The 27,753-nt window shown below is 38.6% G+C and overlaps 1 protein-coding gene across 13 annotated transcripts in view; it reads right to left on the bottom strand.

The window, feature by feature from the left end:
• The window catches only part of UNC80 (unc-80 homolog, NALCN channel complex subunit), a 230,098-nt gene extending 222,730 nt beyond the window's left edge, over positions 1–7,368 (bottom strand). For 5 of the 13 annotated variants that reach the window (XM_045481063.1, XM_045481064.1, XM_045481065.1 and 2 more), the window contains exons 1-4: positions 6,719–7,367; positions 5,706–5,754; positions 2,694–2,850; positions 1,483–1,784 (exon numbers count right to left, since the gene is read on the bottom strand). In XM_045481063.1, the coding sequence (XP_045337019.1) occupies positions 1,483–1,784; positions 2,694–2,850; positions 5,706–5,754; positions 6,719–7,314 (1,104 nt within the window). In that variant the 5' untranslated portion in view covers positions 7,315–7,367. Of the gene's footprint in view, positions 1–1,482; positions 1,785–2,693; positions 2,851–5,705; positions 5,755–6,718 lie in introns of all 13 variants that reach the window. The other 8 variants (XM_045481069.1, XM_045481072.1, XM_045481073.1 and 5 more) reach the window with 6 other exon arrangements.
• Positions 7,369–27,753: the final 20,385 nt, after the last annotated feature.

The following is a 27,753-nucleotide window of genomic DNA, read 5'->3' as shown; positions in this document are numbered from 1 at the left end:
GTGAGGGTGAGCCTCAAGTGAGCTCAGAGGTTAGTGAACGAGAAAAAGGCTATTGATATGGAGGGAGATGAGGCTGAGGAGGTGGGCAGGGGCCTAGACCCGCAGGCCCCATAGGCCAGGGGATGGTCTCAATTACAGTAATGCTTTTTAGTAAATGTACCCATCATAAAAGACTTTTTAAAATGGAAAGCCAAAGTTTTTAAAGCAGCAATTTAATTTGATTTTACAACATTTAAAATTTTTAGTATGTTTCACGGGAAATGTGGCCAGTGCATGCAAAGCAGTTTGGGAAGTTACAGGTAATTTCAGTTCTATTCCTAGCAGCAATTGGACAGAGTCAAGTGAAAGCGAATTTTAACTAAAACTAAAATGAGTGAAGACTCACTAGTTCATTCTCCTTATAGTGATTGTTAGTGGTCTCACAATCACCTACATACACACACACACACACACACACACACACACACACACAACTTGGAACACCCATTCATCAGGATCCTAATATTCTATTAAAGAACACTTGAGTATATTATTTTCTTCCTAACTCTTAACATAGCCCTCAGATGGAATTTATTCATCCACAGAAATAACAAATAGATCTTGATTTCTCTCCATGTGTTGGAAACGTACTGTGTCTTCACATATATTCACCTTGTGTTAGAGATATCCACAACTGTGTGCAACGGAGGATCTGAGACGTTAAGTAATATCACCAAGATCACACAGCTAGAGAGTGGTGGCATAGTAATTTCAAATGATAATCTTTTTCAGATCCAAGGGATACTTGTATATAATTGTATTTTAATACAATTGGTTTCCATGTAATCCTATGTTTTGTATTTTATGCTTTAAGAAATATTTTGAAAAGCAATTCTCACCTTGTATCACACTGTCAAAAAATCCACAGTATATAAAACACTTAAAACTTCTGCTCTAGATCTGCATTATAATAGAGATAGCTATAAGGTGCTGTAGAGAAATACAAAGGAGATAGTGACTAAGTCTACATGGGGAGTTTCAGAGGAACAACTTCATGGAAATGATAACACTGAAGTTAAGCTTTGAGGAATCATGAGAAGAACAGAGGAAGGAAAGAGAGCAGAGTGAACAGCAAGGGCATATTCAGGGAATGGCTCCCAGAGCTGGGTCATGACGATACCACTAGGGACTAGCAAACGACAAATTAAAAAAGAAACTGAAGCTTTGGATCATGCTTGACTTGCTATGCCATGTTTAATATTTGGACATTATCTTGGGGCAGAAGGAGAACCACTGAAGATTTTTAAGCAGATAAATGATATGCAAAGAATTGTGTTTTTGAAATAATGTCCAGTGGTTTGATATAAAAATAAAGCTCTCCATGTCTTGGCTTGCTAGGAGATCGTATCAAGACCTGGTCAACCAAATATGGAAATATGGAAGCATCATCTGAGGCCCGCCTCACATCTATCCACCCTCAGCCTCATACTAGCCCCTGCTTACCTTGATCCTGTGTACCAGAGGAGCAAACAGAAACACAAAGAGCTCCACAGTAGCCATGGAGTTCTGGAAGATCTTCCTTCGGTTGTTCTCTTCTTCATCATTGGAGCTGCTTTGGCAAGGCTGCCCGGGGGAACCCTGGTTTTCTACCTGGTGGATGAAAGCACTGCTGCTGCCACCCCAGCTGGAGCCATGGTCTGTGCCCCCAAACCGCTCACTGTTGCAGTCCTGGGGGGCCTCCAGGAGCATCCAGTGCAGGGTGTGAAGGAGCTTTGTTTCAGCAACACCGAGTTTATCCTGGTGGCCTGCACGGGGACAACCACAGAGCCGAGTTAAGACCAACTCTGCCACCAGAACAATTGATATCCACTTTGGGTCTGGGAAGAACATCCTTGCTTTGCTCTGTGGCTTGATTTCCTGGGAGACACTGGCATTTCTCTGTACCTCTTACAACCACTGCTGGAAGGGTTCATTCTTGTTTTGGGGCTTTCTAACTGGTTAAAATCCCTACAGAATAATATACTGTCATAGGAATATCACATGTCTTCAGTCATATATATATGTTATATATATATATAATCTCCCCAAATAGGCAGCATAGTGGTTAAGAACATCGGGTCTGAAGGGTCTGAAGATAACGATTACTCTACTTTAGACAGTGTGATCAAGAAATGCCTCTATAAAGGTAACATTTGAGCAGAAACCCAAATGAGGGCAAAGAACTGGATGGAAAAGAGCATGTAGAGAATGTATGCAAACATGGGGTGGATGTTAGGACATATTACCACGTTAGAAAAGCAATCTGTAAAATAATCTAAAAAAGAGGAAGAAATTTTACGCACACGCATGCACATACACTCAGTACTACAAAGTGCAAGGGGTCACTTTGGGAGTTGAGAGGGTAAAGGAGACAAATCTGATTGGAACTCGTCTTGGATGGGTGATAGCCTTTAGCTTCCCTATAATCTTCTAATGTTTAAAAGGAAAATATATTCACATATATTGGAAAATAATTAAAAATTTTAAGACAAGAGTGACAGTTTCTTTGTTGGTAAGATGGAGATCACGGTGGTATCAATGGGAGGGGGCTTTTGTGAGGATTTAATGAGATCACGTGTGTACAGGGCCTGGGAAAATAGTAGGTGCCCAGTAAATGTCGTTACCATGAGTGTAGATGGTCAGAGGCCATGAAGAAGCAATGCAGAAGAACCAACCTAACTTGTTCCTGTTCGAAAGCAGGGTTGCAGTGCAGTGGAGGACGTGAGGCAAAGCAGCTTGTACCAGCTCCCATCTGGAAATGCTCTGGATGGCTTCAGAGAGGGCTGGAGAAAGGCCATGCAGTTTATTCTCTACCAACACTCGTTCAAAGGACTGTAGATACCAAAAAAGAAGAAAAAAACATGTAAAATAAGGAATTAGAGATCCTGATTGGTGAGAAAATGGACACCAAGGTACTACAAGATGCAAATCAGTGGATGAGATATTTGAGGGTGCACTCACACAGCATTTCATAGTATATGTTGACATATAATGGTTCCGTGAGAATTTCTTTATACCCATTTTAGGTTTTTGATTTAAAATATATGACTTGAATTATTAAATGGTTTTTCTTTCCACCAAAATAAGCTTCCTCTTTAAAAAAAAGCGCAACAACACATTTAACTCATGAAATTCTTGGAAGTAATATTTTATAAAATGCTGCTGAGGCATCCAAAGGGTCTGTGACAACTGCAGAACAAAGTAAAATGTCTTTTCTGAAAGTGTTTTGAGGGGAGAATTTATGTCAATTTTCAACAAGCATTAACTAAGATACAGTTCTTTCAAGAAATCTGATTTTGAGGCCCCTGAATTATTCCATGTCCCTAGCGACAACCTGGCACAAGACATTCCTTACCTAATGCCTGTCATCGTAAAAATACTTAATATATCTGTTGAATAAACAAAGAAAGGGAGGGAGAGAAGAAAAGGAAGGGAAATATGCCATAAGTTTTGCTCATTTATTAAATCTTCTGTCTTGTCCAGGGATACTTCCAGAAAGTGAAGCATCCCAGAATAAATGTGACCTACTCAGTTTCTGTTGTGCTTGTTGTTTGGATGAGGAGGACATCACTATAAGACGTTAAGGAAAGTAGAGCTACCAAATATTAAAATAAATTTAATAAATATTCGGCTTGTATGAACTGAACCTGATTGCTGCTTCATGCCACAAGTGATCAAGAAAATTGTGGAGGTGTGCTCTAGAGTGATCATAATACAAGTTCCAAGTATTCAAGCTGTATTATTGATATTATTAGGATGCCGGAGAAAAAGACACAGCTTAATGGAGAGATTCTTCAAAGAAACCTAATTACTTTTTGACTCAAAAAAGGAAAATAAGGAGTAAAAGAAACGTCTTTAAAAAAAAAAAACTAAATAAAGACAGATCCAAATGCTTTTAAATTCTTCAGCCCTGAGGTATCTAAGTATTCATTAAGTAAAGGGTGAGTATGTTGGGAATCAAAAGATTATAAAGAATTTACGCAGTCTTGTTGAAAACATTTTAGAGGATGAGCTGTATTTTATAATAGCAGAGCACTCTGGGTACTTAATGTTACTTTCTTCTTAAATGTTACTAATATAAGTTTTTTATTATTTTTTCAACCCTGAACTTCATTTTTTATACTTTTATTTATTTACGTGGCTTAGTTACTTTATATTGTATGACTATATTAAAAATGTCAGACATATCTTTGCCAAGAACAGGGAAAAGTTGGATTATTTTAAGCTAGTATAATTGTAAGCATGATTTATAGAAGGCCCAGAGGTTTTTTAAGTGTCAAGTTACCCTACCTTGAGCTAAGGACAACATCAAATTTCATTAAAATGTCCTTATTAGAAATTTATATTTTAAAAATATCCTTATGGTAACTTTGAAGGGCAGGTGATACAACAAAACAAATTCCTATTTGAGTGTGTTTACCTGTATGTTTAACTCTTTAGTTGGCTTTCATCATTAAAAAAAATGTTTTTTTATTTATTTTTGAGAGAGATAGAGAGTGGGAGTGAGGGAGGGGCAGAGAGAGAGAAGGAGAGAGAGAACCCCAAGCAGGCTCCACACCATCAGCACAGAGCCAGATACGGGGCTTGATCTCATGAACTGTGAGATTGTGACCTGAGTCAAAATCAAGAGCCGAATGCTTAACCAACAGAGACACTCAGCACCCTGGATTTCATCATTCTAAAATCCCTAACACATTTCAGAACTCCTTACTATGTAGTCATCTATGTAGTCATTGGCAAATATTCAGGGCAATGTCCAAATGGGTAGGTTTCCACTTTTAGGTTTTAATATATGAAATGTGAAGACTTTATTTGAGCTCCAGGTTTTAATGAAACCCGTGAAAAGTTCACTTGATTTTTGCTTCATGATTTCATGGCTTTTGTTTTCAATTTGTGAAGTGGGAAATTTCAGAGATACGGGATTCCCTTAGAATCTCAGGACAAGTGCACTCTATAGAGTATAAATACTGGTAGCATTACTTTCATAATTATTTTACATTATCTATTTTCAGACTTACACCAAACATACAAGACATAAAGGTTCAGAATTGCACATTACTTTGTTTGAGTAGTTCCTAGGTACTCATCTCATTAGCTTCCACTAGAACAGTCTCTATTTTGTTAAGGATTGGACTTCTTATACTTGCCCTGCAAGGCCACCACCTGGCTTTCTGTAATCTCTCCACCTTTTCTTCTCCTCCTCTACCCCTATCCACTCTGGGCTAAGGTCCTTTAGATGTACTGTTCCCCTCTGTTCTCTCCTTACTCATTCCTCCCCCCCTTTTTTTTTCACATCTTTGTCTAAGAGTCACATTAGCAGGTGACCTTACCTATCCACTGCTCTAAACATGGAATCCACCTCCTCCCCCAGCTGCCATTGCCTCCAGTCTGCTTTCTTACTTAATTTTTCCTCATAGTGCTTATCACTATCTGGGCTTATTATGTATTTTACTTATTTGTCAGTGGCTTGACTTCCTCCTACCAGAATGCAAACTCTGTGTTTTGATTATTGCTCTGTCCCATCATGTGGAACTACGCCTAGCACATAGTAGGTGCTCAATAATATTTACTGAGTGAATTAATATAGTGAGTGAATCTATATAGTCAGTACAATTTAATGCCTTTCTTTGGGTTGAAATTGCCACACAGAATATGGAAATAATCATTAAATGGTGAATATCACATACCACACATGAGGCTTCATATTGTTTCCCCAGTTTAGGCCTCAAAAATGCACTGAAAAATTAATAGAGATATTTGTTATAAGTAAAAATGATTAGCATCTTTATGACATTTTTTTTCAACGAATAAAACATGGTTCTATGAAACTCAAATCTCATGCCTCCCTATAGCCTGTTAATGAGCAGGTGTTGAACAGCTGACGACATTTGCTTTTACATGTGTAATTACATATATGAAAGAGATGTGGCTCTCCACATTTTCTGTATCCACTCTTACTCTGAAGACTTCTACCTAACCAGATTCTAAATTGCCAATGGTCAGGAGTGGTGTATTACTCATGTATATAATTATATTAAAAACTAAAAATGAACACAGTTTGTGGGCTATGATTTCCAGAATCTAATTTGTTATCTGGTACATTTCCAAAATAATAATACTGATAATAATAATACTACTACTAATAACAATAATAATGGAAATCTTGTTTCCTGTTTATTGGAATAGGTTTCAGGTCTTTCCAGGAAAAATAAAATTATAAAATATCCTCCTTCTCAGGGTCTTGAACCAGGAAGACTACATTGGCTGAATCCGAGCAAAAATGGTTAACAAGTGGGCACAGCAGATATTCGCCAAACAGGAGCTGGAAAAACAACAGGTCACCGGCCTGGAATTACAGCAGGAGATGGAGGGGCAATTGGACGCAAGAGCACAACCAGTCATAATTATCTTCCCTAGTTCCCCGCCCCCTCTTCCTAGGCTTTCTGCCCTCCCACCCTCTAAATAATGTATATATTTATTCAACTGCCAATCTGCTTGTCGCCAAACTTCATGGAAATATTTTTAAAATGCGTGTTTTTAAGCAGGTGCTGAGGGCTTGCTTTCCAGCCCCAGAGAGGGAGCTGCAGGCTGTGGCGCGGCCTCAGCAGCAGTGGCAGCAGTGGCAGTGGCGGTGACCCAGGCGGCCCCAGGAGCGCCCCCAGCCCAGGGCGGCCCGCGGCGCGCCCTCTGCGCCCCTCACCTGGTTTGCCGCCACAGGAAGGTCTGGATGGGCAGGGGGATGCCGCGGCCGCTGTCCTGCTCCTGGCCTTCGGAGCTCTTCCTCTTCACCATGATGGTGGCTCCTGGGAGTCCTACTGCAGGACCCAGCGCTGGCTCCTCGCTAGCCGCCGCCTCCTCCTCCTCCTCCTCCCGCTGCTCTCCCCAACTCTCATCCCCTCCTTCCCCGAGGCAGAGCCGGCTCTCTCCGCCCTGATCCCCCGTCCCTCTCTCCTTCCCCCACCCCTCCCCGCGCGTGGAACATGGCTGCGGGAGGAGGGGAGGGCTGGAGGAGCCGCGGAGCGAGGAGGGGGGCGCTCGGAGGAGCTGTCCGCCTCGCCGCCCCCGCGCCCGCTCCTTGCTTTCAGTACCACCCACTGTGGACAGCGGCCCGCGCCGGACAGCCCGGCGGGAGAGCAGAGCAGGGGACAGGTTGAACGGCAGCGGGATGGTCCAAAAGATCCACGCTCCGCATTGCACGCTGATCCCCTCGCGCCTCTTCAAGCCCCAGGATTCGGCTTCCTTCCCTCCGAGCTGCACCCCAGGAGTGTCCCCTGTCCTGCTTCCCAACCTCAGCATCCAAAGAATTGTCACGGTCTGGGGAGGAGGAGCTTTCGGAAACCGCAGAACAGTCACTAACACTGGCATCATTCGCACCTCAAGCAAGGAGGTCAGGAGTCCACCCTTGGGTTTTAGCAGAAAGAGCACATGAAAATTATTAGGAGTGTAAACAAGGAAGGGATTAAGCTTGGCAAGACCGGGAAAGCTTGAAAGTTTTCTGATGTGAGAAATTATTTTAAAATGGTAACCACAGGAAATTAACCTTGCTCATTTTGCTAAAGCAGGAATATCCCCAAACTAGACAGTTGTATCAGTTAATTGTAACTTGAGAAAGAACATTTGAATCATGCTATTAGGAAATGCTGTTTATTACAGTCCATTAGTGTACTTGGGTGATCCTGTTCATCCCGTTGATATCTGCCATTTTCCTTCAGTTGTTATAGTCAGATGTCTATATAGTTAATAGATGGATTACTGTTAGATGTTTTATCTAGCAGCAAAACAAATGGGGGTGGGGTGAAATGAAGCAGTTGGAGTAGAAAATCATTGCTGTGGGCCCAACTACCTGCAAACAAACAAATACGGTTGCACACCTCTTTGAACAAAATATTGGTGTAATGCATGAAATAGAGACTTAGACCCCAGGACCTGATCTCAATAGTTAGAAATATTTCCAATGTAATTAACTACATGAGCCTTCATTCCATATAGAGAGAATTATATGGTATATATTGGTATTTTAAGTCACAAAATTAAAGTATACATTTAATATCTCGAAGTAATCTTTTAATAGGAATTTTGAAACAAGGAAAGATAGATTCTAAATACAGCTTCTTCAGTGTATATTTATTGAATTTATTTTATATGCCAAGTATCATGCTATGTGGATTCCTGCTCATAAGGCCCTCACAGCATTGAAAGGAATATAGACATATAAAGAAAAGGGTACCCTGGGAGACATGACACAGATTCACTTATAAACAAAGGGACAAGGCAGAAAATATGAGCAGAAATCGGATGGAGAAAGGTTTTGTATGGCAAGCTACAAAGTTTAGATAAGAAAGACTTTAAGTAGGGCAGTAAAAATTTTGCTTCCATTTAAGTGTGATCGATATGCCTGGAATGTAGAAGTCATTTAAAATAAATGGGAGGTGCAGATGGGAACCCCAGTCTGGAGATTAGAGAAGTACTTCATGGGATGCTGAACCAAGGCCATGATAGCAGAGCTAGAAATAAGGAGATAATTTTGAATGATACTGCAAAGGTATAATTAGTCAGATTCAATAACCAAGCAGGAATTGGGGGAAAAAAAATAGAACAGTAGTTAAGAGCTTAGATCATGAGCCAGACAGTTTTCTCTCTAGCACTAGCTTGTCCTAGATATAATACCCTGGGAAAGGTTCTTGGCCAAGGTTTCCAAATAATAGTATCCTTCCCATAGAGATGTTGTGAGGATTAAATGTTAATACTTGTAAAGAATTTAAGAGATTCCCTAATCTGTACTAAGCCTTCAATAAATATCTAGCAAATCTAAATTTTCTGTTTTGAGCAACTGAGTAAATGATGATCTCATTCAAAGAAAAAGTTGACAGGGAGAATTATCTTCTTATTTTAGGTATGTGTATAGGAGCATTAATGAGTTTTCCTTAAGTCTCTATTGGAAATTCCAATCGCTATCATGAAGAGGCAGCTAGAAGTATGAGTATGGGGTTCAGAAGAGTTAACTAGGTAGGACAGATCAATTTTTTGTGGTTTACACTGTATAAAAAGTAGTTGAAACCACAGAAGTAGTTAAAGTAAGTCAGGGAAATATATGGAAAGAGAAAAAAGAGAAAAGGAGCCCAATTTACAAGTCTAGGGGACATGAACTTTAGTGTATTGCCACAAGTTGACAGCATAGGATAGGATAGTAGGATAGGTAGAGTTCTAAGAGGGTCCCCAAGATTCCCACCCTTTGGTGTATATATGTACCCTCTCCCAGTTACTCGATCAAAAACTAATCTAGGTGTTGCTGTGAAAAGATTTACAGAAAGCCTAAAGTTTTAAAAATTATTAATAAACTATTTCTTAAAGCAGTTTTAAGTTTACAGAAAAAATTAGACCAAAAATACAGACAGTTCTCATGTATCCTCTCTTCCAGTCCAGTTTCTTCTATTATTAACAGCTTGCATTTGTGTGGTACATTTATTATTACTGATGAGCCAGTATTGATATGTTATTATTTTTTTTGATATGTTATTATTAACTAAATCTATAGTTTAAAGCTCACTATATCTGTTGTACAGTTGTACATATTTTGCCAAATAATGTCATGTATCTATCGTTATGAGTTATAAGAATAGTTTCATGTCCTAAAAATCCTCTGTGCTTTACCCATTATTCCCTCCTTAATCCCTGGAAGCCACTAATATTTTTATTGTCTCCATAGTTTTGCCTTTTCCAGAATGTCATATAGTTGAAATCATATAGTACATAGCCTTTTTAGATTGGCTTCTTCACTTGGTAATATGTGTTTAAGTCTCCTCCATGTCTTTTTGTGACTTGATAACTCATTTCTTTTTATTGCTGATCAATATTTCATTGTATAGATGTACCATAGTTGGTTTATTCATTCATATACTGAAGGACATCTAAGTTGCTTTCAATTTTGGTCCATTATGAATAAATATGCTACAAATATTTCATGTGCACTTTTCAGTGTGGATGTACTTTTTAAACTCGTCTGGTTGAATACCTAGGAATACAGTTGCTGGATTGTATTTTAAGACTATGATTAGCTTTGTAAGAACTGCCAAACTATCTTCCAAAATGGCTATACTACAGAGTTTTTTTAAAAATAAGAGACTTGAACATATTTATGGGCCAGAATGAAAAGTCATGGAAGAAGAAAATGTTGAGGCTATTTGAGAGAGGGGATAAAAGTTAACAAGGTTCTGGAGGATGTTATATCTGACACACAGAAGGATTAATCATTCTTTGGTGGAGGAATAATTCCTAAGATGGGAGATAAAAAGGAAGAATGGTAAAGGCTACATCAGCAGAAAAAGAAGGATAAGCACAGGACAGAGTTCAGCCTTGATGGCCTATGTAAACTGTGAAGTAATCAGTATGGTCACTTTTTAGGAGTGATATTTGATGGAGGAGGAATAATGACATTTTTCAGAAAGATATTAATAGCAGATAACATACATTGAATACTTGCTATATGTCAAGGTCTATTTTAAATGTATCAATCAATTGATGCAAACACACACACACGCACACACACACAAACTCACTATAAACATTTTAAGAAGAGAAACCTGAGACACAGAAAGGTTATATAACCTGCCTGAAGTTACACAGTAAGTAATGAAAGAAACAGTGAAGTCAGCTTCAAAGTTCTTCCTTAACTTTTTAGCATAATACTGAGTGTTGTATAGTTGTGAGAGTTTGGAAAAAATGCTATGAGTCATGTTGGTGAGAACTGCTCAAGGACATATGCAAGAATTGCCCTGTTGATGATAGAAGATGAAGAAGAGCTAACGGTCCTTTCCAATCCCAAATGCCCTTAAGGCATTGAGTCATCTAGGGGTGGAAGAAATCTATAATAAGTACTTTCAAGAGCAGTTTTCAGAATCACATAAAAATTACCATGATGGTTTACTTCTCGTATGCCTATCGAAAACCTCCAAATAATTTTTGGTTTTTGGGAAAAAACCTGTCCTCCTTAAATGCTTTCATCTACATTGCCTTCTCCCATGCATTTCTTTTTCAAATCAGGTGAACACTGTTGGAGGGAAGCTAAGAACTGGGTAATGCAGTCAATTACACCATCACAGTTAATAAACCAGGTCCATGGTAATCACTGCATTATATTATAATCTCACTGTGCAAGAATGAATTGGAATGGAGCTTTCCCAAAGATGGTGCCAATGATGGAATGGCCTTGGGCAGGAGAGAGACTGGTTGTTGGACTTACAAAGCATGTGAAAGGAAATTGCAAAAAGATACAGACAGATGTAGTTTGAAGGTTATTGTCTTTTAAATGGAAGAGTGAATTTTGATAGTGGCCAGATGTTGAATTGCCAGATAAATATATAAATAAACATTCTTGGCAGATAGGTTGAACAGAGAACTCTGGGTCTTGGAAAAGACTGCTTCAGTAAGCAGAATTTAGAAGGCTATGTAAGTACATGAAAGCTAGTAATAATAAAAGCACTCATAGTAATTATAAAAACAGTTTTGGACAAGAGTCCACCATTAATCTATGGCAACCCATTAGAATTTAAATGTGAACAATGATTGCTGTTATCTTCTGTCTGTCAGTAAGAAGCATATGGCAAATACATTGATGCAGTAGTTTTGCAGTTTTAGGAGAAAAGCCACACTTACTTTAAGGTCACTCCCATTATGCAGGAATGGGTATACTCAATGTGTCTTGGGCATCCTTAGCCCAAATAGCTGATCTCTCTAAGGAGGGCAAGGCTTACCGGTCTCTCAGTGAGTAGAACAAAGCTCCAAATCTCACAGTCCATGCTCATTTAGGCTTCGTGCTCAGGTTTGCAAGGGTCTTCATGATCTGACTGTGTTTCAAAACTCTTCCTTCTCCACTTTGCTCTGGACAGACTGGCCTTTCAAATACCTTGAATTTTTGGTCTTCTTCCACATCTGGACAAGGCTGGCACCTTTTCACTATTCAGGCCTCAGTTCAAATATAACCTCCTCTGATAAGACTGTTTATTAACCTGCCTAAAGTAATCCTACCTATACTGTTTCAGAAATGTTCTACTATAATTCTATTTTTTACTTCATAAAACCTATCATTTTCTGAATATCATGTTTACTTACTTTAAGGTTTGTCTGCTCAGCCTACAGAATAGCAAAAAGAATCTATAAGATATCCAGGAATAAATGTAACAAAAATATTTAATGTTTTTGTGGAAAAAAATACACTAAATTGTTTAGAGGCATAAAACCTTACAAAAATACCATGTTCTTAGGTAGGAAGACTCATGTTCATAAAGAAATATTGCTATTCTTTAAATCCAATGTTTTTTTAGGATGTTTCATAATCTTAAAAAACTGTTCCTAAAGTCTATATGGAAGAATAATGAGTCAAAGATAGCCAAGAAGGAAATGGTTGAGGAATTATAAGACTATATAGTAATTAAGGCAGCGTGATTGATAATAACATAGAGATGGAAAAATTAACTAGTAGAACAAAATAAAAAGTCCAAAAAATGAAATGTGAATATATAACATGTGACACAGTAGAATGTGTTGTTTCTATTCGGAGAAAGGTAAATTGAGATTCTTACCTGAACCCTACCAACAAATAAATTATTCAAGATGAGTTAAAGACCTAAATCTAAAATGTAAAAAGCAAAATTTAATTTTTAAAAAAAAATAGTTTTTATCTCCTGATGTTTTATAAACACTTTGAGTCTTACTTGAGAAAAACTTAAAAAGTTAAAATTATATAAGGAAATATAGATAACTCAAATATATTAAATAGTTTCTGCAATGAAAGGTCTATAAAAATAAGAATATACATCCTAGAATGGGAAAAGATATTTGGAATGCACTATATAAACAAAAAATTAGAATCCAGAATATATTATTAAGTTTACTAAAAAATCAATAAACCAAGACAAAAAATTTGAAAAATGAGATTATGCTTAAATCTCATCAATAATATGGGAAAATGCAAATAAAAAATTTAATACTTCTCCAAACTATAAAGTTTAAAAAAAGCTTTAAAATTCTGATAAATTTAACTAATGCAATAGGCAATAAAAGGAAATAAAAGGTATATAGGCTGAGAAGAAAGTAATAAAGCTTTGCTCACAGATGATCTGATCATCTGTGGAGAAAAATCCAAAAACAATACAAAATAAGTCCCGCTGAAACAATAAGTGATTATTGCAAGTTTCAGGATGCAAGATTAATACACAAAAGTCAATTGCTTTCCTATATACCAGCAATAGACAAGAGGAATTCAAAATGAAAAACACAACACAAATTATATTAGCACCCCCTAAAATGAAATATTTAGGTATGAATCTAAGAAATATACATGCACAACTTCTGTATGAAGAAAACTATAAAATTCTGATGGATGAAATCAAAGAACTAAATTAATAGGGAGATACTACATGTTCATGAATAGAAAGACTCAATACTATCAAGATGACAGTTTTTCCCAACTTGATTTATGGAGTCAATGCCATCCCAATCAAAATCTCAGCAAGTTATTTTATGGATATTACCAAACATATTCTAAAGTTTGTATGGAGAGGCAAATGACCCAGAATAGCCAATACAATACTGAAGAAGAACAAAATTAGAGGATTGACACTATCCAATTTACAACTTAATATAGAAATATGGTATAGGACAATGTGGTAGTGGTGAGAAAATAGACAAATAGATTAATGGAAAGAATAGACAGCCTAGAAATAGACCCACAGATTTTTAGTCACTGATCTTTGTCAAAAGGACAAAGGCAATAAGATGGAGCAAAGATTGTGTTTTTAAAAAATTTTTTTAACCTTTATTATTATTGAGAGACAGAGCATGAGCATGAGCATGGGAACGGCAGAGGGAGAGGGAGACACAGAATCTGAAGTGGGATCCAGGCTCTGAGCTGTCAGCACAGAGCCTGACACAGGGCTCGAACTCACGAACTACGAGATCATGACCTGAGCCGAAGTCAGACACTTAACCGACTGAGCCACCCAGGCACCCCTAGATTGTCTTTTCAACAAATGGTGCTAGCTCAATTAGATATGCGCGCGCGCGCGCGCGCGCACACACACACACACACACACACACACACACACACACACAAATCTAGTCCTGACCTCATTCCATTCACAAAAATTAACTCAGGGATGCCTGGGTGGCTCTGTTGGTTAAGCATCTGACTTTGGCTCAGGTCATGATCCCACAGTTCATGAGTTTGAGCCCTGCATTGGGCTCTGTGCTGACAGCTCAGAGCCTAGAGCCTGCTTCAGATTCTTTGTCTTCTTCTCTATCTGCTCCTCCCCCAGTTGTGCACACTCTCTCTCAAAATATGAATAAACATTTAAAAAACTAAGAAAAAATTAACTCAAAATGGATCATAGACCTGAATGTAAAATGCAAAAGCATAAAACTCCTAGAAGATAATAGGGAAAACCTAGACTTCAATAAAATTAAAAATTGCTCTGTGAATGACAATGGCCAGAGAATGAGAGGATGAGCTACAGACTGGGAAAATATATTTGCAAAAGACGTATTTGATAAAGGACTATCCAAAGCATTACAAAGAACTCTTGAAACTCAAAAAAAAAGAAAACATAAACTCAATTAATAAAAAAAAAAACAGGCCAAAGAACTTCAGAGACACCTCACCAAAGAAGATAGACAGATGGCAAATAAACATATTAAAAGATGCTCCACTTTAAAAACAGTATGGGATTTCCTCAAAAAGTTAACAATAGAACTACCTTATGATCCAGTAATTGCATGACTGGATATTTACCCCCAAAACAAGAGATACTAATTCAAAGGGATACATGCACCCCTATGGTTATTGCAGCATTATTTAAAATAGCTAAACTATGGAAGCATCCCGAGTGTCCATCAACAGATGAAGTGATAAAGAAGATGTGGTATAGACATATAATAGAATATACTGAACCACAGAAAAGAAGGAAAGCTTGCCATTTGCTATGACATGGATGGAGCTAGAGAGTATAATGCTAAGTGAAATAAGTCAGAGAAAAAATACCGTATGATTGCAATCACATGTGGAATTTAAGAAACAAATGAGCAAAGGAAAAAAGAGAGACAAACCAAGAAACAGACTCTTAACTATAGAGAACAAACTAATGGTTATCAGAGGGAAAGGGGAGGATGGGTAAAACAGATGACAGGGATTAAAGAGTACACTTAATGGGGTGCCTGGTGGCTCAGCTGGTTAAGTATTCGACTCAATTTTGGCTCAGGTGATAATCCCATGGTTTGTGGGATGGAGCCCCACATCAGGATCTGCGCTGATAGCATGGAGCCTACTTGGGATTATCTCTCTCCACACCCCCCCCCTCCCCTGCTTGCAGTCTCTCTGTCTCTCTCTCTCAAAATAAATAAATAAACTTGAAAAAATACACTTATCATGATGAGCACTGAGTAATGTATAGAATTGTTGAATCACTATATTGTACACCTGAAACTAATAATACACTCTATGTTAACTACACTGGAATTAAACTTAAAAACTTAATAAAAAAGATGCTCTACTTTGTATGGCATCATGAAAATGCAAATTAAAATAACAGTGAAATATCACTATATACCTATCAGAATGGCCAAAATTTGGAACATCGACAACACAAAATGTTGATGAGGGTGTGGAGCTAGAGGAACTCTCATTCTTTGCTGGTGGGAATGAAAAATAGTACAACTACTTTGAAAGATAAATTGGCAGTTTCTTACAAAACTACTCTTAGAGTATGGTAACATACTCTTACCATATGATTCAGCAATCGTACTTTCTGGCATGTGCCCAAATGAATTGAAAATTTATGTTTATGTGTATAGTAACAGCAGCTTTGTTCTTAATTTCCAAAGCCTGGAAGCAACCAAGACATTTTTCAATAGCTGAATGAATAATTAAACTGTGGTACATCCAGACAATGGAATATTATTCAGCAATAAAAAGAAACGAGCTATCAAGCCATGAAAATACATGGAGAGAATTTACATGCATATTTCAGAGTGAAAGAAGCCAGTCTGAAAAGGCTATGTACTCTATAATTCCGACTAACTATATAACATTCTGGAAATGGCAAAACTATGGGGACAGTAAGATCAGTGGGTACCTGGTATTGACGAGGGACGAGAGATGATAGGTGAGAACAGAGGGTTTTTAGGGCAGTGAAAATACTCTGTAATATACTATAAATCAATATATGTTATCATACATTTGTTCAATCTATATAATGCACAACACCAAGAGGGGACCCTAGGTAAAATATAGATTTTAGGTGATTATGATAGGTCAGTATAGGTTCACTGATTGTAACAAATGTACCAGTCTGATGGAGGTGTCACTATGGGGCAGTGTGAGGGCATGTGTGTGTGAGGGCAGGAGATATAGGAGAAATCTCTGTGCCTTCCTCTCAATTTTGCTGTGAACACAAAACTTTTCTAAAAAATTGTCTTTAAAAAAAAGTCTGATAATACCAAGTTCTGTCAAGAATATGTAAGACTTCTATAATTTTGAAGACAACTTTGGCAATATCTAGTAAAAAAAAACCTGAAATATGTGCACACTTCAATCCAACAATCCCCTAAGTAGACCCTGGAGGATTTATCCCATATGTGCATAAAAAGATAAAAACAGGGGCGCCTGGGTGGCGCAGTCGGTTAAGCGTCCGACTTCAGCCAGGTCACGATCTCGCGGTCCGTGAGTTCGAGCCCCGCGTCAGGCTCTGGGCTGATGGCTCAGAGCCTGGAGCCTGTTTCCACTTCTGTGTCTCCCTCTCTCTCTGCCCCTCCCCCGTTCATGCTCTGTCTCTCTCTGTCCCAAAAATAAAATAAACGTTGAAAAAAAAAATTAAAAAAAAAAAGATAAAAACATTACTCATAACACCAACATTTTAGCAGTGAATTCTAAGCATCCTATGCATGTCCATATACAGGAGAATGCATAAATTATCTAAGATACATGCATACAAGGAAATAAAACACAGCATTTAACATGTATGATTTATAGCTTTATGTATCAACATGGGAAAATTTCCAAAATATAATGTTGAGTGAACAAAACAATTTGCAGAATGATCTCATGATATAATACCGTTTATTTTAAGTGTTTAAAATATACAAAACAGTGCTATGTATTTTATGCATACCTAGGCTTAATCATTTAGTGAAAATATTTTTGGTTATTGTCTTGACCTGAGCTTCACAGGAAGCTGGGCTTGAAACCATGGCTTATGTGTTTCTTCCTATTAGGGAGTGCAGTCCAAGTGGGTAGAAGTGAACTAAAAATACATAAGGTGGAGGAGACAGAGCTAATAGGATGGCATATTACCAAGCTGACTACTACTTTGTATCAAATGCAATAGATTGCTTGATTTGGAGGTGGTCCTCTGAGAACCTGCTTCTCAGAATAACTGCTTCTCAGGAAAGTATGTCTACACAAGGAAGGGAGAAGAGTTTACCTGGAGGTTGCGTTGGCTCTGTGGAGTGTCAGTTTGTCTGCACTTTCCTGACACAAATGTATGGGCTCAGTGATGGTCCTACATTATCTTGTGCCTTAGTACCAACAGCGATTCCTGGGTCACTAGTAGTATATGTAGCAGGAGTATTAGGCAAGGTGAACTCGGTAAGGTCGCTCTACAGGAGAGACTGAAGCAAGAGCAAGTGGTCACTGGTTCCAGAAACAGATGAGGCTAAGAGGATTTGAAATAGCACACAAGAAGTTCAGATGTGATAACACCCCGCTTCAAGACCCTTTAGAGAAAGGGTCTACCTTTTTTTGACTACCTGGGCTCAAGTACCAGTACTGCTGCTCACAAGTCATGTAACATTGAAAATGCCACTTAATGTCTCTGAGAGTCAATATCTTCATTGTTTATAAAATATGAAGAGGGGCGCCTGGGTGGCGCAGTCGGTTAAGCGTCCGACTTCAGCCAGGTCACGATCTCGCGGTCCGTGAGTTGGAGCCCCGCGTCGGGCTCTGGGCTGATGGCTCAGAGCCTGGAGCCTGTTTCCAATTCTGTGTCTCCCTCTCTCTCTGCCCCTCCCCCGTTCATGCTCTGTCTCTCTCTGTCCCAAAAATAAATAAACATTGAAAAAAAAATTTAAAAAAAAATGAAGAAAATAAGAGTAGCTATTTTGTAAGGTTGTGAGGATCCAGTAAGTCCATTTATTTTCTGGTCATAACTGTTACATAACAAATGAATAGTCCAAATCTCAGTGGCATGAAACAGACATTTATTGTGCTCAAGATTTGTGAGTCAGGGAATTGGGAGGTCTCTGCTGGGTAATTCTCCTTTAGAGTCTCTCATGCAGTTACAGTTAGTTGTGGGTTGGGACTGTAATTATGTGAGGACTTGAATGGTCGGTGTGTCCAAGGTGACTTGCCCACATGGTTGACAGTTGAGGCTGGCTGACATCTGGTTGCTCAGCTTGGGCTATCCATTGACCTCTTCTGAGTGATAGTCTCAAGATGGCTGGACTTTTTATAGCTCAGTTCACCCAGAGAGAATATCCCAAGAGGACCAGTGGAAGCTGCATAGCTTTTTCTGATCTGGCCTTGTGTAGCAACACTTTTGTGGTTTATTAAGTCACAACGTTTCCTTGATTACTGAAAGGAAGTGACATAGATCCCATCTCTTAATGGGAGAAGTGTCAAAGAACTTGTGGACCTATTTTAGAATAACTACAATGTAGGTAAAGCTCTTGGCACAGTGTCTATTCTACGCGATCACGAGTCTTACTCTTTCGACATGATAACATAGCCTTTTAGTCTTTCACACAAACTCTTGTGAAGCTTAGTCTTCTTTTTCATTTTGTCTTGCTGGTGCAAATGCATGGTGCTTCTTCATGGAGTGACCCTGAGGAAGATGGACAAACAATGCTTCTGGTTATTCTTAGTCGATGTTCTATAAACCTTGCAGTTATGTGGAGAAGATGGCTACAACGTTTACATTTACACTTTTCTTTTCCACTTGGCATCTTAGAGCTTCAGCATGTCCCTGAAGCACAGGGTAAAGTTATACTGAGTGGCTCACTGATGCTTGCAGACAATGGGGATGGACACAAGCTCTGGACATCACTTTGGGATTCATTTATTTGAAATCCTCACGCATTCCCTTAATAGGTCAGATCTCGGTTTTAACTTTAATTTCAATGGTTTTACCAAAGAAATTCATGCCAGCTCAGCCCTCTGATTCTGGTCAATTGTCTGACACCTCTGTTTTAGGAGTATGAAAGCTGTTTTCTGCTACAAGTTTAAGATGAAAAAAAGGATGCATATTGTACTTCGGTAGACTTCAATATCTTAAAGTCTATTGTCATTTTTTTCTAGCTTTATAAACAATCACGTTTTCTGTTTAAAGAATGTGAAAGCCTCACAGTGCTGGAAGCCATATTTGCTGAGTCACCGAGTATTCATTTTCACTTAACATTGGTATGGCTTGAAATATTTTTCCTTCTCCGGCTTTATTATTATGCACCCTGTTTGTCATATGATGAAGGTGATAAAGATGTGTAAGTTTCCACTTTATAGTATACTGTAATGGAGGGAGCTTTATTTTATTAAGGTGGAAATGCTGAGCAGTCCCTTAGAAAACTGCTCTTCAATTTAGTTTTCCTCCTGATATGTAGCAAAAAAAAAATTTTTTTTAAACGTCTTTTATACTATCACTTGTTAAAGGAATGGTGAGAAGCGTGTTTTCCAGGAGTCCAAACCATTTCTGCACAGGGGCCAATTTAGAAAAAATAAAATGATTTCTTTTCAGAAGGTGTATCTTTTTAAAATGTGGAAAAGCAGTATCTGCACTTGAGTATTCTGTTGACTTTTTCTTACTAACGAAAGACTTGTGTGTGATGGGCTGAAATTTCAGAAATACCTTAATTAGTGCGCTCTACAATAGGGAGTAATGAGCACTGTTGTGAGAGGAGACATGGCTTGCTGGGCTCCTTAGGAAATAGCCAGGGAGAAATAGTTTGGCTGCAGCTCTCCATCCCTCCTGCTGTGTCGCTTTGACCCCTCACTCCTGTTCCTCAGTGTGTGTGTCCTCTCCCAAGGCGGCAGCTTCTATCTGTGAGTCAGTCATGTGACAGTACCAGAAACCAGACCCTGACCTGCCTTCAGCAGAGAGAGCTTCCTCTGTTTTATAATGAATGTAACACTCATTGCTTGTGCCCCAAACTGCATCTGAGAGTCTGCTTCCAGGGAACCTCACAGCATGACCATGACCATGGGCTGCACTTCCTCTCCAGAGGAGGGGATTTGGTCTGCAGAAACATTTGCAACTTAATTGAAAATGCCAGCAAACTCTGACAGCTCATGGTTTTCTCCTTTAAAAAGGCAAGCACTAACCATTGATAGAATACTTTAATTTTTCTTTATTTTCAGCACAATCACTTCTGTTGATAGAACCAAGCTCATGCAAGGCTTCCCAAGTCCATCTCATGCTGTTCTTCTGAGTTACATCAAGAACCATCTCTTCTCCTGTTTCCTTATCCAAAAGTGTTGTGCATCAGGATCAATATCTTTTTATCTGATTAAGAAATAAAGCACACATTTATCAACCCTACTGTTGACTAATTGGATTCTAAAAGAGGTTGCTAGGTTTCTTGAAACTAATGGTTCTCAATCCTGGTGATTAGAATCTTACCAAAGAGGGGCACCTGGCTGGTTCAGTTGGTAGAGCACGTGACTCTTGATCTTGGGATTATGAGTTCGAGTCCCACTTTGGGTGTGGAGGTTACATAAAAATAAAATCTTTAAAAAGAAAAATCTCGGGGCGACTGGGTGGCTTAGTCGGTTGAACATCCACCTTTTGATTTCTGTTCAGGTCATGATCCCAGGGTCATGGGATCAAGCCCAGGTCAGGCTTCACACTGAGTATGGAGCCTACTTAAGATTCACTTTTCCTCTGTCGCTCTGCTCCTCCTCCCTAGTCCATGCACCCTCTTTCTCTCTTTAAAAGGAAAAAGAAAAAACGTATCAGAGAAACCCAAAAAGACATTAATATCTAGTTCCCATATTTGATCACTTAAATCAGAATCTTTGGGGAATAGGAAGCTTACGAATATTTTTTGTGAAGGTCTGCAGGTGACTATAGTGCACAAAATAGATATGTGTACAGTAGAAAAAGCAGGTAAGTAGCTCAAGCCAATGGGGACAACTGAATACGTTAAAGGCACAAGATGACAGCACTTTTTTGAGTATAGAAAGAGACTACACAAAAGATTGAAAAACGGAAGTAAACAACTCCAACTGTCACATAAGTAGGATTAATCAAGAAAGTACAGTTTTCTCACCAGCAAAAGCAGAAACAAATGCCATAAAAGGAAACACAATCTACTATATTCTACCTGCAAGCCTTTTATCAACATCTGATCATAGAATAGTCCTCATCCAAAACAAATGTCAGGGTTAGTAGTAATTAACGTTCTTTACTTCCCATGAGAAATAATTCAAAGTGGTTTGCCTACTTTAATTATATTTTTAAAATGTGCTCAATATTACATCAATATGTAGCTTCTCATGTCATTTTGACTATTACATGCTAGTTTCCTTTATTATTTTCACAATCATATATATGAATATATTATTTTTATGTTTCTCCCCCAAATCCTATAGGTCTACATAGGTCTTTACATACTGTAGGAAGGCAAGAAAAAATGTTTCATGGATCCAGCAGTATGCCTTGTTTTGGGCTTATTTGGTCAGAAGAAACAGACCTATTCAGATGAGCTTAAACAAAGGAGGATACTATCAGGAGTGAAATCTCACAAACATAGAAGTTGTGCTTCAGTCTCGCTGACACGGAAGTAGGGTGTGCAAGGGTATGAAGAGGACCCACAGCAGATCAGGCTGGAGCTCCCGTGTTAGTGTCTCGGCTACACTCTGTGCACCTGCTCCTCTCTGTCACTTGGCCTAGGGTTTAGCTGCCTTTGAGTCATAGTGTCCTTACTGGCTCAGTAAATGGTGATAGAGTCAAGAGGAGAAAAGACATGTTCTAACCGGAACTATGACAGCAGGGATTCTGGGGGGTGGAGCTCAGACTCACTTTGAATTGGAGAGTGAGGGGGCGCCTGGGTGGCGCAGTCGGTTAAGCGTCCGACTTCAGCCAGGTCACGATCTCGCGGTCCGTGAGTTCGAGCCCCGCATCAGGCTCTGGGCTGATGGCTCAGAGCCTGGAGCCTGTTTCCGATTCTGTGTCTCCCTCTCTCTCTGCCCCTCCCCCGTTCATGCTCCGTCTCTCTCTGTCCCAAAAATAAATAAACGTTGGAAAAAAAAAAAATTAAAAAAAAAAAAAAAGAAAAGGCAGCCACCTAGTCTTTTCAAATATAAGAGGCTCCATCTGGGTGGAGGTGAAAAAGCCTGGTTTTGCAGTTAGAAGTCTTGTCCGTGGGGGTGTCTGGGTGGTTCAGTCAGTTAAGTGTCTGACTCTTGGTTTCAGCTTAGATCATGATCGAAGTATTAGTGAGATCAAGACCCCCTGTAGGGCTCTGTGCTGACAGCACATTCTCTCTCTCTCTCTGTCTCTCCCTCCCTCCCTCCCTCCCTCCCCTACTTGGATTCTTGCTTTCTCTCTCTCCATGCCCCTCCTCAGCTCACTCTCCCTCTCAAAATAAACAAACATGAAAAAAAAAAGACTTTTCTGTGTTCAACTTATAACTCTTTAACTTGGAAAATTACTTCATATTAGTTTTCTCCCTATAAAATGTAGCAAGACTATATACCCCACAGGATTATTTTAAAGATTAAATAAAGGTCGAAAATGCTCTGTAAATCTAAAAACACCAAATGCAAAAGAATATTTCAGTGTTAGAATGTCAGGTTAATTACTGTGAGGTGGACAATGCAAGGTCACTGCTTATGAATAAATATCAGCTTGATTGTCCTTTTTAACTCATGTATCCAATACATTGATACCCTACCTCATCTGTGAATTTTCCAGAACTGAAGAATGTTGGCTGTTACTTAACTGCTTTCACATGAATGAAGGACATCATATGGATGATTCCAATTTTGTTATAGGCAAGGGAAAGCTGAGATTCAGAGAGAATAAATTGTTTAAGTCCATACTAGTAGTAAATTCTAAAGCATGATTTGAAGCCATCTAGTATTGTGAAAGGATACAAGTCTTAAGACTAAAAAGGGTCCCGGTTTCTCCAATGACTGGCCCCTCTAGCTGCCGTCTCCCCCTGTGCCTTTGTTAGATGAAAATTAGGAAGCCTGACTCATGTGAAAACACATTACGTCTACCCAAATTGCAGTTGACAAACTAAAAAATAAAACGAATAAAAATATGAGACATGCAAGTATTACATGAAATTCACATTTCAGTGTCCATGAATAAAGTTTTATTGGAACAAGCCACACTCATTTGTGTACATGTTGTCAGTGGTTGCTCTCACATTCTAAGTGGAGTTGAGTCAACAGGGAAGGTAAGGCTTGTAAAACCTAAAATAGTTACACTAAACCTGAGATTGTTACCAAACAAGTTCACAAATCCCTGATCTAAACTACTGATTGCTTTTAACGTGTTTTCTTGAAATTAATTGATCATGGGGTGCCTGGGTGGCTCAGTAGGTTGAGTGTCCAACTTCAGCTCAGGTCATGATCTCACAGCTCGTGAGTTCAAGCCCTGCGTCAGGCTCTGTGCTGACAGCTCGGAGCCTGGAGCCTGCTTCTGATTCTGTGTCTCCCCCTCTCTCTCCTCCCCCACTCATGCTCGCGCGCGGGCGCTCTCTCTCTCTCTCTCTCTGTGTCTCAGAAATAAACATAAAAAATTAAAAAAAGAAATTAATTGATCAGACACTATTTTCTTTATTATCAAAGCATTTAAATTAAAGAACTAAATGTGTGCATAACTCATTAGCGAGGATAAAAAATTGAAGTGGTGAAATATTCCTCTATGGTGGCAATAAAAAGTAGCCTTCAGTTTTGGGAGGCAGTGTGGTTACATGTATAAAAAGCCCTTATATATTTAGCTCAATTCCACTGATATAAATTTTGGGAAGGAAATAATTAGAGGTGTGTGCAAAGATGTGGGCAAGCAGAATCATACATAATGATGAAAATCTGCAAACAGACCAAGTGTCTAATTGCTTTGGTAAGGTACAGTATATCCACCAAAAGGAATGTAATAAAGTCATTTAAAAAGATAATGCACACCTACATTTATTAAAAAGATGTTCAAATTACATGTTTAGGGGAGAATGGCATGGTACACAAGAACACTATGTTCTTTTGGTACAATTATGCTGGGATATTTCATTAAACATTCTTAAAGATATGAAAAATAGAACTGAAAATTTAGCATTTACTGAGTATCAAGTACTCTAACAGACAACCTTACACATTTATCTCATTTAAAAATCCCAACGACTCTATGAGCTATTTACTAATTTTAATTTAATCACATTTTAATGTGCCTACAAATGTGTCTGTTTTATAAGTATTCTCAGGCAGAGAAAAATCAAGTAAATTTCTCAAAGTTACATATCCAGAAAGCACTAAGGGCAGGATTAGAAAGCTCATGTTCCTTGTATTCTATGACACACCTTCCTTTCAGCCTTGGGTTGGAGGTTTTATTTTAAGAAAAATCATAAGTAAACTTTAATATTTTTTTATTATTTTTTTAAATGTTTATTTATTTTTTGAGCAAGAGATAGAGTGTGAGCAGGGGAGGGGCAGAGAGAAAGGGAGACACAGAATCCTAAGCAGGCTTCAGGCTCTGAGCTGTCAGCACAGAGCCCAACGCGGGGCTCAATCTCACCAACTGTGAGATCATGACCTGAGCTAAAGTCAGATATTTAACCGACTGAGCCACCCAGGCGCCCTGACATGTTTTTTTTTTTAAGGTAAATAACTGATGTCTTTCCTGGGATACAGCATAATTTAGTGGGAAAACTATGGGTTTTCCAATCAGATAGATCCATGGAATCCATTGCTCAACCATTGATTGACATGTGAAACAAGTTATTTAGCCCTATGAGTCTCCATTTCCTTAAAATAAAATGGACAAAATGTTGTTTATCTAAGAATTATTATGAAGAGAGATCCTGGATGGCTCAGTCAGTTAAGCATCTGGCTCTTGTACTAGCTCAGGGCTTGATCTCAGGGTCGTGAGGTTGAGCCCCACATTGGGTTCCGCACTGGGCATCAGGCCTACTTAAAAAAAAAGTTATTATAAAGATTAAAAGAAACCATGTATCCAAGCACATAAGACATATTGGAAAAGCAATCTACTTTGATTCCCTTAAATACGTAATAAGAAACGAGTACCACAATTGGTACTGATGGCTGATAATACTAAGCAATGACTACGTAATTTAATTCTTTTTAAATTTTTTTTAAATGTTTATTTTTGAGAGAAAGAGAAGGAGACAGCATGAGCAGGAGTGGGGCAGAGACACAGAATCCAAAGCAGGCTCCAAGCTTCAGCTGTCAGCATAGATCCCGATGCAGGGCTCAAACCCACGAACTGTGAGATCATGATGTGAACCAAAGTTGGATGCTTAACCAACTGAGCCACCCAGGTGTCCCTTAATTCTGCTTCTTAACACCGGTTGTCAACAGTTGGTAACTACTAATTTAGAGATTATTAGTTTGTCTTTTTCAAGGAAACCATACTAAAGACAAAGACTGACTTCTCACACACATAGCAATCATTCTCTGAGCCTAGCTATAAACTGTATAGTCCTTCCATTTATAAACAAGCACCCTTTACATCTAGAGGCATTACCCAGCCTGCCTAATGATATTTGCTGAAGAAAATATGTTAGCAAGAGAAAGATTCAATTCTTCATAAAGAATGATGCTGGAAATTTCCTTTCCGGTAGTGTTAGCACTACAGCCTAGCAAGTTAAAAAAAAAATTCCACCAATAGAGGAATGGTTGCTATGGGTTCCTCTTGTAAGTGTCATGGCTGGGGTACCAGAAATAGCTGAGCCAGCCATTGGTTCAAACACCAGAAAACAGTCTTGGTCAAGTATCTTATACAGAGAATAATGGCATCCTGTGATTGAAACATTTTTGAGACACCAAAGGTGTTTCATCTTGCTCCGTGATTTGTGCTATGCCACACTTGGTAATTTTAATCTCTATTTTTCTAGCATATTTTCATCGGAAACAAGCCAAACAGACTTCTTTCAGTATTTACATCTTTCACAGATGTTACAGCCTAAGGTCTTTCTCTCAAATGTATGAAATTGATTCTATGAAACTTTAATGTCTCTAGAGAAGATTGGTGAGAATTTTGCTATAAAAAGGGAGTGACTGGGGTGCCTGGGTACCTTAATCAGTTCAGTGTCTGACTCGATTTCTGCTCAGGTTGATCTCTGTTTGTGGGTTGAGACTCCCCTCCCCTCCCTTCCCTTCTATCTGCACCCCCCCCCCCACCTCCACCCTGTGGGGCTCTGTGCTGGTAGTGTGGAGCCTCCTTGGGATTCTCTCTCTCTCTCTCTCTCTCTCTCTCTCTCTGCCCCTCCCCCACTTGTAAATAAACATTAAAAAAAATAAAAAGGGCATGACACTGGGTGTGGATTTGAGGTTCAGAAAAAAGTATTCTACTTGCTCTCTTATATTTAATCCATGTTCTAAAAAAGAATTGAAGTCTCCTATTTATGCTTTAATGTTTAATAGGATTACATTTTTTTATTGGTGAAAAATTTCCTTCTAAGGCATAAGTAAATGCCCCATTTCCTCTTGGGGATTTTTTTGCTTTGCAATAAGTTATGTTGCTCTGAATATGCTTCTCTAATCAAGCGCCATTGTTTCTCTGGCATCAGGAACGAAAACCCAGGCAATATAGCTGGGAAAAACAAGCCTGCTGTCAGAATTAACCTGCAAATTTAGTTCCCCTTTCATTCTGGAATTGTCAGAAACACTTCTCATTTACCAGGAAATTAAAAACTAACTTAATTTTAGAATAGGCACATCATAAAATGTAGAATATTAAGTGTGCCCACATGCATGTGTGTGTAAAAACTGGAATCAGATCAAAATAGAACTCAAAGGCAAATATGTACAAGTGATTGCATGATTGTATAATGCATTCAAGTCTATCTAGAGAAGAAATCACAATAAATTATGTAACCAAAATTAATCTGTGGTTTTCCAGACTGGCCCTGAAGGCAGAGGGTTTTAAATTCATGAACTCATTATCCATTACTCTCATAATGTGTAAATGAGAAAACTTAATAATTTTCACCTGAGAATCAGAAATTACTCTGCAAATCTCATTGGCTAAAACACAAGGACATAAGTAAGAACTATTATTTTCATTCTCGTGGCTGGAAGGGTTGGTTAAAAGATTTAAGACCAACAAATGAATCAGTAATGAAACAGGTATCAATCACTTTCTTTTAACCCCTGATATGCTTTGAGTTGCTTCACATACATAACGAAAGCCTGTTCATTCTTTTGAAAAATTTTATTCGTTCTTTTTATTATACAAGCAAATAAATCTGCTGATATTCATTTAGAAGTCAATGTCAGATTTAGCAGCTATGTGCCAGCAAAATAGCAAATGTAGGTGCTTGGGAAATAATGGAAATAGAAAGTGGCTTTCAAGAATAACCATTGATTCAGTGCAGAGAAAAGCCTTTCCACCATTGATAATGTTGACAAACGTTGTGTACCCTGGATGAAAGGCATTTCAAGAGGAAAACATTTATATTTGAAGTTCTGCAAGCTATGCACAGGGAAATTCATTTCAGATTGCCCTTTTTTGC

This window comes from Leopardus geoffroyi, chromosome C1 (assembly GCF_018350155.1).
Source record: "Leopardus geoffroyi isolate Oge1 chromosome C1, O.geoffroyi_Oge1_pat1.0, whole genome shotgun sequence".
Taxonomy (NCBI): domain Eukaryota; kingdom Metazoa; phylum Chordata; class Mammalia; order Carnivora; family Felidae; genus Leopardus; species Leopardus geoffroyi.
Note: the sequence above shows the minus strand (reverse complement) of the source record. Positions and strands in the feature narration are given on the sequence as shown.